The sequence below is a fragment of the Heterocephalus glaber genome, unplaced genomic scaffold, assembly GCF_053883595.1.
Source record: "Heterocephalus glaber isolate CG9 unplaced genomic scaffold, H.glaber_assembly_v1.0 deba00001730, whole genome shotgun sequence".
Classification (NCBI taxonomy): Eukaryota; Metazoa; Chordata; class Mammalia; order Rodentia; family Bathyergidae; genus Heterocephalus; species Heterocephalus glaber.
In genome coordinates this window covers 1,444,690-1,460,087 of record NW_028258441.1, presented here as the reverse complement: position 1 = coordinate 1,460,087, position 15,398 = coordinate 1,444,690, and the positions used below count along the sequence as shown (strand labels likewise).

General features: G+C 34.6%; 1 protein-coding gene across 3 annotated transcripts in view; it reads left to right on the top strand.

Moving 5' to 3' along the window:
• Wdr44 (WD repeat domain 44) overlaps positions 1 to 15,398 on the top strand; it is a 90,817-nt gene that overhangs the window by 53,886 nt on the left and 21,533 nt on the right. For all 3 annotated transcript variants that reach the window (XM_087199881.1, XM_004872143.3, XM_087199880.1), the window contains 5 exons: positions 1,351 to 1,457; positions 2,272 to 2,423; positions 4,224 to 4,362; positions 5,903 to 5,967; positions 15,191 to 15,304. In XM_087199881.1, the coding sequence (XP_087056007.1) occupies positions 1,351 to 1,457; positions 2,272 to 2,423; positions 4,224 to 4,362; positions 5,903 to 5,967; positions 15,191 to 15,304 (577 nt within the window). The remainder of the gene's footprint in view (positions 1 to 1,350; positions 1,458 to 2,271; positions 2,424 to 4,223; positions 4,363 to 5,902; positions 5,968 to 15,190; positions 15,305 to 15,398) is intronic.

Below are 15,398 nucleotides of genomic sequence, written 5' to 3'. Positions count from 1 at the left end.
CTTCAGTGGAGTTAGGGTTTTGCTGGAGGTGTTTTGTTACTTTGTCCTCTTATCTTTCTATTAGTGTGTGTGTGTATGTGTGTGTGTATGCACACGCGTGCACACATGTATTTGTGGGTGCATGTGCACTGAGGTTTGAGGAGTCAATTATATTGGAAAGACTTTGTTGCTGTTGTGGAGATCTCTGTATTTAGTGTCTGATTTTCAGTGATACACTCTGGGCATGGCTAACTGCAGGCCTTTGCCTCTGTCCCAAGTTCCAGCCCCCTCCCTTAATTTGGGAGAGAAGGATGCTGAATAATTGGCCCAGCACTCAGTTCTCTGGAAATGGACCACAGTATTGTTAATGACACAAAGCCAATCCAAATATTGGAATGCAGAGAAAGCCAGTTAATAGCAACAACTATGCCACCCTGGCAATAGCAACAAAATTAGTAACAATAATAGAGGCAAAGACAAACTGGATATTGACATACCATAAGAACCAGTAATGTACCACCCTTACCAATGTAAAGAAATCTGTAATTACAAAGATAAAGCAAATAGTGACTACTAAATGCAAGAACTATATCTCCACTGACAGTAGAAAAGAATTCAATAATATTAAGAGAGTTAACTAAAGATTAACAAAGCTTAATGGTTATACTAGTAAACATAGAGAGGATGGGGAATGAGAGAATAAAAGAAGTACAATTTGAAAAATAAGTAAAAGATCAGGAGAGAAAGGTGAGATAAAGGATCCTATTAAGCAGTAAAATAAAACAAATTGAACTAGATAAAAATAACAGAAAGGAACAAATAAAAAGAGGAAAAAAGTAAAAACAGCAAAAAAAAAGTAAAAATTAGAAAAAATTAAAAGGAAAAGAAAAAGAACCCAAACTCCAAAGTAAATCCTCCTTACTTTATTATTTATTGGTAAATCTGTTTTTAAGGACTACTCTCTAAAGCAGTATTCTCAAACTGATTCTCACTGCATATTCATGGCCTCACCCTGTCCTCTCCCAATCAGATTAGATAGGCCAGGAGCCCTGGTGCATGAACTTTAAACCCTCTTCTCCCCATCTGTCTCCTCCCAGTCAATTAGTACAATGGTCACCATCAAAAGCTGATTTCTAGAATATATGATACTGTGATTTTGGATAAACTGCCTATATTTTCTTCTTAGCAAACTAACTGGAATATATTTGTTCCATAGGACAAGGGACTTAAGGATTCAAGCACCTACTATTTATGTAAAACAAAGGTTGTTCCTAAATAACGTACTTTTCCAGTCACATCTTTTAAGATTTAGCTTATATGTGAATTATTAAGCTTTAACTGGTAATACAGTTTTAAAATATCTTTATTAAGGACTCAGTTAAAGAAGTTCCTTGGAAAATCAGTGAAGAGAGCAAAGCACCTTGCTGAGGAATATGGTGAACGTGCTATAAATAAAGTTAAAAGTGTAAGAGATGAAGGTAAATAAAATAAAAACATTTTAACTGAATATTCAATAAATGTATAATTATCTAAATTTACCATATAGTTCATAAAAAACATTCTATTTTATTGACTTATGCCTTTATAGCTAATATCTTAGTGTTTTAGTAAATCATCATAATTTAATTTTATGAGTATAAAAATGAATTTATATGTCTTACATATGAATTCGTACATATTTTGTTATTGTGACAGCCTACAAGGGTTAATTGTTTAATAATCAGTTATAGGGCTGGGGATTTAGCTCAGTGGTTCCGCCACTTGCCTCCCAAGTGCAAGGTCCCGAGTTCAATCCCCAGTACCAAAAAAAAAATGAATTATAAATTAGTTTTGTGATTATTTCAGTTTTTATAAATATTTTCAAAATTAGGTAAATTTTCTGAGTTTACATAGATCTTAATTTCCTATGCCTTTGTCGTTATTGTACTCTTTTTTAAAATTTAATGGGCACTTGTATGTTATTTTTTCTGTCCCAGACACTGTTCTAAGCATTTTTACCTATATTCATTTTATCCTATAAAACCCCTATGTGGTAAGTACCATCATTATCCTCATTTTATAGATGAGAAAACAAGCATAGAACGGTTGAGTAACTTGCCCATGGTCACACAGATAATAAGTATGATTTGAACTCAGGTAGTCTGGCATAAGACTCTGTGCTCTTAATATGATACATAATAACAGGCAAATTTTGTTTCTCTATTGAGTAAACTTCCTTCATAAGCATATGAAAATACAGTAGTAGCTATATCTGTATTAGCTGGTAATAATTTCTGTTGCTTTACTCGTTAGTGTTTCATACTGATCAAGATGATCCTTCATCAAGTGATGATGAAGGAATGCCCTATACAAGACCAGTTAAATTCAAAGCAGCACATGGTTTTAAAGGACCTTATGATTTTGATCAGATCAAAGTGGTGCAAGATCTTAGTGGGGAACATATGGTAAGTAATGTTTCAGGATTCAAACTGTTTTTCTTGAGAGAAATATGTTGGTTTCTATAAAACTGATCTCTAAGCATGTATTTTTGCTAGCCTGACTCAAGAAGAGTAAATTTATATTAATGTGATATAATGAGTACATAAATGTTGTAGTCAGTTTTTCATTGCTTGGACAAAATCCACAACTTAAAGGAGAAGAGGTTTATTTTGACTTATGGCTACAGTTCCTGGTCATTTGGCTGTAAAGCAGAATCACCATGGTTAAAGAGCATGGCAGTTGAAAGCTATTCAACCCATGCTGGCCAGGAAGCGGAGAGACAAGGGAAGACCCAGGGAGGGTGGTACAGGTCACGCCCCCAGTGACCGAGATCCAACCAGGCCCCACTTCTTGACAGCAAGTCAGCTATGAAAGCATCAGTGGATTAATCAGTCCACTATATGTATAGCCTTGCCGTGATCCAGTCACCTTCCAAAAGTCCCATCTCTGAGCGCATAAGAGTTTTGGGGGACAGATCTCAATCATAAGACTAATAGTAATATAGAGTATATCTCTGAGCTATTGTTCAAGAAGTGAGGTATCAAGTACTTAAATTCTAGGCCTCTGTCATTAAGAAAGCTATGCAGAGTTACCAAAGTCTAAACCAGTTAAATTATAGGGTGATCTGTCACTTTGAAAAATGTTTCATATGTTCCCTACTATATTTTAATAATTTAAACAAATATTTCAGAGGCCCAGTATTTTAAGGCAAGAGCTAAAACAAGGAGAGAAGTAGAAGTTTGTGTTCTCTTGTCACAATCCAAATGTACAAACATAGATGAAAGTATGTGAATTGTAGTACAGTTGTCCTCTGAAAATGTAGGAACACAGGGAAAGTAGCAGTAAAACTCAGAAGTAGACAGTGATGTTGTGCCCTTGATCATGGATCTGTTCAGATTTTAAGTCTAAAAGTTGGTTTAACTATAAGGAAGCAACCATAAACATTACATGGCAGCCAGTTTAGAATTTAAATTTTGGTGCTTATAATCTACATACATGACTATAGTACTTTCATTAAGCAACCTAATGAATTTTCTTGTTCTGTGTGAGATTTCCTCATATCCTGTTTACATAAAATCTTGTAGTAGGGTCTGATGACAGTTTTTTTAATAGTACTTGAATTTTGTAGAAATGAATGTTATTTTAATAAATGAGCTACTGCTTCTAACTTGGATAATCTTTTTTGATACACCTGAATGTGTGTCATAATAGGATTTATTCTTTATTCCCTCTCTGGACACATACTTCCCTATTGTTTCAGTATTTAGAGATTCTTATTTCTAGGGAGAAAAGTGGGATGAGACCACACTATTCCGATACTTACTTCTGAGTGCCCAGTGCCATGAAAGTCATGGCGAAGGTGGTCCATATTCTTTCCCAGCACTGGTTAGGGCTTGTTCATGTCATGCTGAGGACCATTTCTTCCCCCTTCATGTTCAGCTAGGGGACCAAAATCCCATACTAAGATTTGTACTTCTCTCATTAAGTTTTCTGGCTACCTTGAAACTTTCATTTTCATTAATGTGTGGCCATGATTCGGGGTCTTGAACTTGTTAGTTTAAACTGTGGCAAACTGCAGCTATCTTATTCTGTCTTCTTATAGTCTCCCGTTGTGGTATTATAACACCATTGGACATTTGGCCATAAGCAGTGCCAATAATGTGAGCATTATCTTAGCATGTATTGTTTAGCACAATTTTAAATTTTGGTTTAATATCTCTGAACTTTTCAAAGTAATACCTTTGAACCTTCTTTTCTTTTTATAGGGAGCTGTTTGGACCATGAAATTTTCTCACTGTGGCCGATTACTTGCCTCAGCTGGACAAGACAATGTAGTGAGAATATGGGCTTTAAAAAATGCTTTTGACTATTTCAACAATATGCGAATGAAATACAATACTGAAGGTATTTTTTTATTTATTTAAAAATCTAGTGAAATTTTGAATTTTTATATTTAGGTTGAGCATCCTTAATCCACAATCCAGAATGCTTTTAAACTAAAATTTGTTGAACATCAGTATGATGCTCAAAAACTTTTAAATTTTTAAAGAATTTTAAGTTTTGGATTTTTAGATAGGGATGTTTAACTGGTAAAGTCTATGCAAATAGTCCCTAAACCTAAGAAACTCCAAAATGTGATGAGATATTCAGCCTAAAAACTCTCCTTATCTGACCATCATTTGCAGTAAACACTACTAAGCATGATAGCTAAAACTTAAAAGAAGTGTACAGCAAAAAGCCTCTCAATCCAATGGAAAGTATTAGCACAAAGCTTTTGATTTATTCCTTTTCAAGTGGAGTGCATAGTTTACTTCATCAACTGCTGAAAATAAAATCATTTAGTTTCCTTTGGTAATCTTCCTTTCTGTCCAGACTACAGTGAAAGATCTAGTTCAACTAGAAAAAGAATGAGAATAATATACACAATGAGTAAAGAATGATTAAGGAAACAGCCTTGCAAAGCAAAGTCAAATTGTCAGTATGTCAAGAGGTATATGAAACAATACTAAGTGGAAAAGAAAAACCTCAGAATATTATGTATATAAACACTGATTATTCTTATGTAAGAATATTTATGTTTGGTGTTATCAGGAAAGTATAAGATTGATGTAAATTGGAGCTTTAAGTTTATGAGATTCTTTTCTTTGTAGTTATGTAACATGTAATAAATTTTCTCCACAAACTATTCTCTCAATCATCTAAGGCTGGAAACACAACATTTTAAGGGACTTGGAGAAAGAATACAGGTGGCCATGGTGACAATATAGGATACAGAACACCAGTTTGACAAACACAGGTCTTGAGAGACACACTTAATTGGCAAGCTAGGCCCTCCATTTTTTAGAAAACCCCTATGAATTTACTTTTGTATTAAGTTATTGTATTATGTATTATAATTGAAAATGATGAGTTTGACACAAAGTTAAACTGTGTTTACTGTACAGTGAGGTTTTTAGTCTTGGCTGTTTTTTTCCTTCTTTTATTGCCCTTCCTACATCAGAAAAACTATTTTAGTGGCCCTTGAGACATAATGCTACCAAGACCTTTACTTGCCCCTTTATTGTTCTCCTTTCTAATTGGTATTGTGAATGAGGATGTGTTCATTATGAATATTGAGAGTTTAACAGGGTTTTGATTAGTGAAGTGGTTGATCCATTTTATAAAAATTTTATTTAAAAATGATAACAGGTCTGGGAGTGTAGCACAATGGCAGAATGCTTGCCTAGCATGCATGAGGCCTTGGGTTCAATTCCTAGCACACCCAAAAAAATATGAAAACAAATATTTTGGTGCTTACAGGATTATACTTGTTTAGAAAAGGCATTTACCATAATATCATGTTCTATGACTATTAATTAGGAATTACTGTGTGATTTCTGAATATTTTTGGTGAGTGGGTATGTGTACACAATATGCCTTTTTACAACTATTATGCTGTTTTTAGGACGTGTGTCCCCGTCACCTTCTCAGGAAAGTCTAAGTTCATCAAAATCTGATACAGATACAGGGGTATGTTCATTATTTTATGGTTACTATTGTGAAATACTATTTGTTTACCATAAAGTTCCTTTCTGTTTAGTAGACAATGTAGTTGTATAAGGCACTTAATTAAAATTAAATATAATCATTAGAAGTAAGTTTTGTCCATTATACATACATTCCTCGTTTAACCACCAAGTGCCTTTCCTGCAACTAGGTCATTAATTGAACTGGTCGCTAAACGAGGAGTAGTATATAGTATGTACATTACAGTATTCAAAATAAAGAAATGGTTAACGGAAACTCCAACTTGATGACATTTGCTTTTATTTGTATAACTTTTGCTTGCAGTACTGTAATGTACAACAACATAAAACTACAGTACTGTATAAACAAGGTATACTGTACAAAAAAATCAAGGCTCTATAAACAAAATAACAAGATGTATAGAACTGTACAAAAAAAGACAGGTCATAAGTCTGAACAGTGCACCTCTGTCCTAAGTCCAAACAGTTGTTAACCAGGTAGGGTAGGTCGTTAAACGAGGAATATCTGTAATTGGTAACTGAACAGTTTTCCTATTTAAAGGTTGCCAGGTAATTGACAATATTTCTCAAGATACCACACAACTAATGTAAATTTAAATCAAACAAATCCCCTCCCTTCAAATTCATATTAGATATTTAAAAATAATAATAGATGCCATTTTATGGTTTAAAACTTTCTCATAGCTCTTCATCACCTCCAGAATAAGGTCCATCCTCATAGTGCCTTACCTTACCTATTAAACTTTGTTCTAATTGCCTAGTGCCTATGCATCCTACTTGCCTGCTAGATATAGGTTTGTATCCTAAACATTCTGTACATGCTGTTTGCTTTTCCCACAATGCCTTCTCTGCCCCTCTTTGGTTGTTGTGATTGTTTTATTTTGATAGGTTATTACTATGTTAGTCCAAACTGACCTTGAACTCCAAGTGATTCTTCTGCCTCAGCCTCCCAAGCTGTAAAATGACAGACATGTGCTGCCTCACCTGGCTTCTGTCCCTTTCTTCAGAGCAAAGCCCCACTCATTCTTCAAGATTCAGCTTAAATATCTTACTTTCTCCTATTATTTTCCCTGATTACAGCAAGCAAAGTTGTTCATTTTTGTTTTGATAGTGCATCATACATATTTTATATTGATATTATGTACCACATCTTAAAAACAGGGACCCTCTGTACCAACTTTTTATTATGCTTATTTTAACAATCTACTTACAGATTCTTGAGTACTTCCATTTTTCCCCTTCAAAAATCCTAAATAACTACAATTTTGAATGAATACAAGGCCCTTTAAATGAAGACTGTCATATATCTTTGATGCAATAATGAGTAATCCTCTGGTATATTATGATTTTTTTTTCTAAAATAGTTGAGTCGCTTATATATGGTTTTTGGGAAAAGATCACTTAGGATTTCTTTCACTCTGTCATTCTATTTGGAAACAGTTAAAAGAGGTCTCTATTTCATATGGCAATGAAGTTTGGTATCTGGAATTATCTTTTAACCTAGCTCTAGGTTAGGTGAGGCACAGTGTAAGTAGAATGGAGTTTATTTTCCTGCTGTATGTGATATTTTCCTTGTGATAATATTATCTTTTCTCTTTTGAAATATTTTCTCTTTTGTTTTCTCATCATCCACATAACACAGAATATATAAAAGTACCATTATAGCTGGGTGTTGTGACACATGGCTGTAATCCTAGTACTTGGGAGGCTAAAGCAGGAGGATGGCAAGAGTTCAAGGCCATCCTGGGCTACATAGTGAGTTCAAGGCCAGTCTGAACTACATGGCGAGACCCTGTCTCAAACAAAAAACAAAAATAAAAGTACGTATTATGTAATTGAGCACACAGAGTGATACACTCAGGACCACCCATTTACTCATTAGTAATAACCAAGCCTAGAATTCTGGCTACTGTGCTATTTCTGTTGATTTCCAAAAGTAGCTCAGTTAAACGTAAGAAAGAAGGAAAAGTTTGGCTTTAGAATAGACTTTTTAGTTTTTACTTTTTAAAGATGTATTCTTTCAAAGATATGTTATACATATGTACAATAACAAATACTACATACTGGTTATATATAATTATTTTATATACTATTTTATAGTAGGCATTTATTTCACATTGATATGTAAAGAGACTCCTCAATCCTTTAAATTAACTTTACAGTAAATGATTTTGTTCGGTACGTGCAGTTCTATGAGCATTATGAATAAATTCATGTAACCACACTGAAATCAAGATATAGAACAGTCACAGGACCTCAGCCCCAATGCTACATTGTTTTAGCCACACAATCCTTCCCACCCCGAAAGACTAAGATTGATCTGTTCTATGTTAACCTAGTTTTCTCTTTTCCAAAATATCATATAAAAGGAGACATACAATAAGTAATCTTTAGAGATAGGTTTCTTTTATTTATAATAATGCTTTTGAGATTCATTCAAATCGTAGCATATATTAATCACTTAATAGTTTTTATTTCTGAATAGTATTTCGTGTTACGGATGTAACACAAATTTATTCATTCACCCATTTAAAAACATTTAGATGGAGGGCCGGGGATTTAGCTCAGTGGGTATGGATGCCTGCCTAGGGAGCACAAGGTCCTGAGTTCGATCCCCGGTACCATAAAAAAAAAAAAAAAAAGATATTTGGGCCGGGGATTTAGCTCAGTGGTTTCACCGCCTGCTGCGCAAGCGAAAGGACCCGAGTTCGATCCCCGGTACCAAAAAAAAAAAAAAAGACATTTAGATGGTTTCCAGCTTTGGGAATAAAGCAGATATATATAACATTTATATACAGGTTTTTGCATGAATATAAATTTTAATCTCTCAAAAGAAATGCCTACCAATTGGGTTGCTGGTAAAAAGATATGGTATATGAATGTTTGTAAAAACTCTGCCAAAATATTTTCCAAAGTGGCTGTACCATTTTGCATTTCCACCAGCAATATGTAAGTATACTGTTTGCTCTACATCTGCCCAGTGCTTGGTATTCTTCATACATTTTTGTTATCCATTCTAGCATGTAGGATTTACTTGTGATTTTAGTATCCATGTCATTTGTTGAAAGGGATGTCATTTCTCCATTGGACTTGAACTTTTTAAAAAATCAATTCACTGGGGCTAGGGGCAGGGGTTGCGCTGGTACAGAATCTGCCTGACATGCTCAATACCCTGGAATGGATCCCCAGAACCACAAAAATAAATCAATTCACTGTATTTTATGTGTCTATTTCTAAGCACTCTCTTCTGTAGTTTATATAACAACCCTTAACCAGTGTCACACTATCTTGATAAGGATAGTTTAAAAGTAAATCTTAATCTCAAATAGTAGCCTAGATTTTTAGACCACATGGTTTCTAAGAATTCGTAATTGGACTAGATTGCAAATATTAATATTCTGTATAAAATTTCTTTTTGATACTAGAAGTTGTAAGCATGCTTTTTACCTAGAAATCAATGCTTAGCTTGAGTAAATTTATGCATTTAATTAGTAGAGTATCAATACAAATATTAATGTCTTTTAATTGCTGCTTAAAATTTGGGGGAATAGGTCATTAAATCTGGAACCTATGTGAAGGGAGTTAACTATAAAGGAATGAGAGATAATTTTTATGAAATGTAGGTTTGTAGCATTTTATAAAACTATGCCTTGGTACTATTAATCCCTTCATTTTACAGTTAAAGAAAAGAAGTCATAGAAATACCAAATAACTCACCAGTTTCACACAGTTGGTACATATAACATCAGAATTAGAACTCAGCTCTGTTCTGTATCCTCTTAATTATTGTGCTTCACTTGTTGGCATCTTAAGATCAGGGACTTGGTCTTCACTCAGTCCAAAAATATTTAGTGCCTGCTGTGTACTAATTACTGTTGTAGGGACTAGAGATTTAATAAGTGCACAAAGGAGACAAAACTACCTGTTGTTACAAAGTTTACATTCTAATGGAAGAAGATAAAATAAGTAAATTTTATATTGGAAAATAATTTTTAAACCTCTTTATTGACATGCGATTGACATACAAAAAGTAATATACATTTAATGTATACAGTTTGATGAGTTCAGAAATACTGCCATGAGCCTTTCACCAAAATCTATACCATAAACCTATCAATAAACTCCAAAAATGTCCTCCTACTCTGTTTTTTAAGATCAACACTAACACATTTTAAGTATACTATACATTATTATTAACTGTAGCCATTATACTGTACAATAGATTTCTAGAACTTTTCTCATTTTATGTAACTGAAACTGTTCCATTTGACTAATAGTGCCTCATTTCCCCCTCTGGTCCCTGGCAACTACCATCCCACTCGGCTTCTATAAGTTTGACTACATTCACCATACAGTACAAGTGATATTAGTATTGTCCTTCTTTGTCTAGCTTATTTCACTTAGCATGTTTTCTTAATTCATTCACTCATCTGTCCACAGTCATTTAAGCATGTCTTGGCTGTTGTGAATAATCCTGCAGTGCACATGAGAATACAGATATCTCTTTGAGATCCTGGCTTCAGTTCCTTTGTATATATTGTATACAAGGAAGTGGGGTTATTGGGTCTTACGATAACTCTAGTTTTAATTTTTTTGAGGAACCTCCGTACTACTTTCCATAGTGGCTATGACAATTTACATTCCCACTAAAAGTGTACAGGGTTTTTTTTTCCTCCGTGTCCTTTGCAGCACTTTTTTATAATAGCCATCCTAACAGGTTTGAAGAGACATATAATTATGGGTTTTGCAAATCAGATCTCCTTGATGATTCCTGATGATGAGTGCCTTTTCATAGACCTGTTGACCATTTATTTGTATGTCTTTGGAAAAATGTCCAGTTCCTTTGCCTATTTTCAACTGAGTTATTTGGTTTGGTTCTGGTTTGGTTTTTTGCTATTCAGTTGTAGGAATTCTTTATATATTTTGGATATTAACTTTTAGCAGATAGCTGGTTTACAAATATTTTCTCCCTTCTATAGCTGCCTTTTGATTTGGACAGTTGTTTACCTTTTGTGCAGAAAGCTTTTTATCTTTAGTTTGATGTACAGTAGTCCTACTTTGTCCATGGAGAATACATTTCAGAAACACCCAGTAGATGCCTGAAACCGTGACTGTTACCAAGCCCTATATCTGCTGTGTTTCTTCCTATATGTCCTCACCCACAATAAACTTTAATTTATAAATTAGGCAGAGTAAGGATTTAACAATAATAAAACACAACAATTTATAACAGAACAATTTTAACAACATACTATAATATAAATTACTTTTGAGTGAGTCAAAACATATTAATATTTTTGGACAGTTAACTGATAACTGAAACTTCAGAAAGCAAAACCTAGAATAAGGGAGGACTGCTGCTATAATTGCATTTGTCTGTTTTTGCTTTTGTTGCCTTTGATTTTGGTATCCTATCTAAGAAACCATTGGTAAGCCCACTGTCAAGAAGCTTTTTTTGTTTTGTTTTTCTAGGAGTTTTTATAGTGTAGGCCTTACATGTAAGTCTTTAATCCATTTTGAGTTTATTTTTATGAGTAGCATAAACTAAGAGCCCAGTTTCATTCTTTTGCATGTGTCTATCAGGAGGTAATAAGTTTTATGAAGAAAAATAAAACAAATGAAGTAGTAAAATGTGGCAAGCAAGCAAAACTTCAAGTGGCTGTGATTTGAACAAATCAAAAGAAGGTAGGAAAGTGATCATATGGCTGTCTGGAAGAGATCATTCCAGATAGAGCAGTGAGTGCAACTGCTAACTGCTCTAAGGCAGGAGTTGTAGTGTGTTCAAGAAACAGTGGCAAGGCCTGGATAACCGGAGCCAGTTGAAGTCACTGAGGTGTAAATAGAAGAATTAAAACACGTAGGCCATTGCAAGGACTTTGGTATTTGCTGTGATAAAGGGTTTTTGAACAGAGAATGATGTAATCTAATCAGGCATTTTAACAGAATCATTCTAGTTTGTATACTGACAGTAGGCGACAAGAGGATACATCTGTCTTACTCATTTGGATATCCCAAATAAACCAACACAGTATCTGGTATATAGTAAATCTAATAAATATTGGAGCCAGGGATTTAGCTCAGTGGTTCCGCCACCTGCCCCGCAAGTGCAAGGACACGAGTTCGAACCCTGATACCAAAAATAAATAAATATCAAAAGCCTTATAGTTTCTCAGAATAGTCCAACTTTAAAGTGACATTTTTAGGTAGTCAACAAACAGGTTGACCATCCCTAATCTGAAAGTCTGAAACATGAAATACTCTAAAATGTCAAACATTTTGAGTATCAGCATGATGCTACAAGTGGAAATTTCAATACCATGAAATATTTTACTTGATAATTCTACCTTTAGTAATTTATTATATGGAAATAATGTGATATGCTCAACAATCTAAGTAAAAAGATTTAAATTTAACTTACTTTAAAAGTCTCAAGTTTAAACTTTTTGATCCAGTAACTATCCTTATATGACAATACGGAAATACTCAAATTGGGATAAAAGATTCATTTATTTTATTTTATTAATGTTTTGGGTTTATTGGTACATTTTAGATATACATTATGATCACATTCATCATTGAGAATTTGTACCTGTACATGATATATCTTGGTTCTTACTTTTTCCCATTCCCCTGCCCTCCCTTCAAGCCCTACGCCCCTCCCTATTTACATAAGCTTTGTTTCAGTTTTTTCTTTCTTTTTTCATTTTTTTCTTTCCACTCTTTCCTCCCCATCCCCCAGTTCCTCTTCCCCTTTGAACCTTTTCTTCCTATTTCACAATATCTATCATACATTTTGGTCCTCATTTATACTTTCAGTTTCTCACACCACAGAAACAATTCGGTATTTACACATGTGTGTCCTATTTATTTCACTTGAGAGTATGGCTTCAAGGTACATCCATTTACGTATAAATTTGTCTCTAGAAAGATAAACCCAGATATTCATTTAATTGATATTTATGTTAGCAAAAAAATTAGAAATGGCTAAGTGACTAACAAATGCAAAATGATTAAATTATGGAATGTCCATATTATGCAGGCAGTAAATGTTTTCAAAGTGTAAAATGTAGAAAATGCTGATAGGAAAATAAAAAGGAACATAGCAAATTGTGTCCAGCTTGATTCCGATTATGGTTTAAAAATGAAAGACTGAAGATGGCCAAAATGCAGATTGTGGGTGATTTTAGATCTTGCTTTTCTACTTTCTATACTTCTTGAACTGTCTACACTAATCATATATTTTATAATGAAATTCTTTTTTATTCAGTGGCTTAAAACAGCACTTTATTGTCTTGATACTTCTGGAAAACAGAAGTCAGAAGTGAGCCTTATGTGCCTAAAATTAAGAATTATAATAAAATCTTTTTAAATATTTTGAAAAAAGATAGAGTACAGGGAGAAGAAAATGGATGTTAAAGGGAAAAGAAGGAGCCTGGGATCACTGCTAGAGGAAATATGCTAAGGAGTTAATGAAAAGTAATTGTTAAACAAAAAGTTGATTTTTATGTAATGGGGCAAATCCACTTAGATTTGTGTCTCAGCAGTGCTTACTAGTCTGGCACCAAAAATCAGGGGAAGATGTTATGGGTCTCAAGGATTAGAAGTACTTGGTAAAAGGCCTGGTGTCTGTGGTGCTAGTCTACCTCCATGGTCAATGTGAAGATTTTTTATGAACTATAAAGTTCTAGACAGCTGGGGCTATAAATGGTAGAGCACTTGCCTAGCATTCGTGAGGCCTTGGGTTCCATACCCAGGTCCACACACAAAATAATTTCTAGACAAATAAAAGTGTTTTTTTCTATCCCCTGGCCACTGTCCACATACTTCAAGCACTCATTATTCTTACTTAAACCTACGGTTGTCCTTCATGCCTGCACTCAGTTTCCAAACCATCTTTGACATTGTCCAGAGTTCTCTTTCTAAAGCATCAGTAAGATCGTGTTATTTTTCCCTTTTCAGCATGCTATGTTGGCTCCCCATTGCCTTAGAACTTTTAAGGCATACCTGAACTTTTAAGCCATAAATTCGAGACTCTGTATGATGTCATCTCAAAGTACCTATCTTGATCTCTTATTACAAGTGATTGTGTATGTCTCCATAATCTTTTTTCTCCATCCTCATCATCTTATCCACCCTTCCCTAACTATGCAAAGCTTAGCTAAGACTGCTTATTTTTGCTCACGCGACATCCTCTAAAACAGTTGAGAGATAAATCTGGAGATGACTTATATTCCTTCTTTGTGTCTGCTTTTGGGAGTGACTATGAGACCTTTAATATGTTATTCTAGCCTCTCTGAGCCCCAGTTATTCCCCAGTTTCTTCATCTTCATAATGTTAGTACATATTTCAAAGAGAGACTAGAACTCATTCAGATAATAAATACAAAAGGCAGATGCACGACACACATGTATGGCATTATTTTCTACCTAATTCTGTCAAGATGCTTTTGACTTCACATAACAGAAACCCAACTAAAAGTGCTTTAAACAGTGGGAAAGCAAGCCCAGAGATAAGGCTGTCAATTCAGGGGTTGGTTAATTCAGCTGCTCAGTAGTGTCACCAGGGACACAGTGTCCTACAGTCCTCCTGCTTTGTACTTTTGTTGCCTTGGGCTTTTTCCCCTCCTGGTCCTAAGATACAGTGGCTGCAATAGTCTTAGGTATCACATGCAGACAGTAACTTTCAGAGGCGCAAAAAATGGAAGGTTCCTTAAGCCTCTTTTTAAGAGCAAGGAAATCTGTCAAGAAACTTCCCCTTATTCTCCCTACCTAGTATAAACTTTCCCTTGAATCTAATTTATGAAAATTATCACATATGCGTGGGCCTCAGTCACACTGGGAAGGGGAATCAGCTAATCTTAATTAGCTTAGGCCAATCATGATTCATCCCTGGTGCTGGCCCCCACTTCTCCTGAAGGAACAGTTGCTCAGAAAAGGACACAGTAGGGACTGTGTTAGGGAGGGAAAAGATCATGATAGCAAAGCATATCTCTTCAGGAATGATCCTTGTCTGGTAGGTCAAAGAGATGGAAAGAAAATAAATAGTTGATCAACATAAAGGGGAGTTCCTTTTGGTGGCTCAAGACTAATTAGGCATATCAGCTGATGAGAGAACAGGTGGGACTGGGTGGGGTGGGAAGAGTGTGAAACTTTCGTTTTGCTAGTTTTGCACTTCAGTTTTACAGTTTATTTTTATGTCTAAATTAGGTGTGTGGTGGAACTGAGGAAGACCCAGATGACAAAAATGCACCCTTTCGACAACGGCCATTTTGCAAATATAAAGGACATACTGCTGATCTCCTTGACCTTTCATGGTCTAAAGTAAGAGATTCTTACTTGATTTGTATATTATTTCTATATAGCAATGACTTTAGGACCAAACCGATGTCTTCTTTGTATGATTATTATGCTGTCA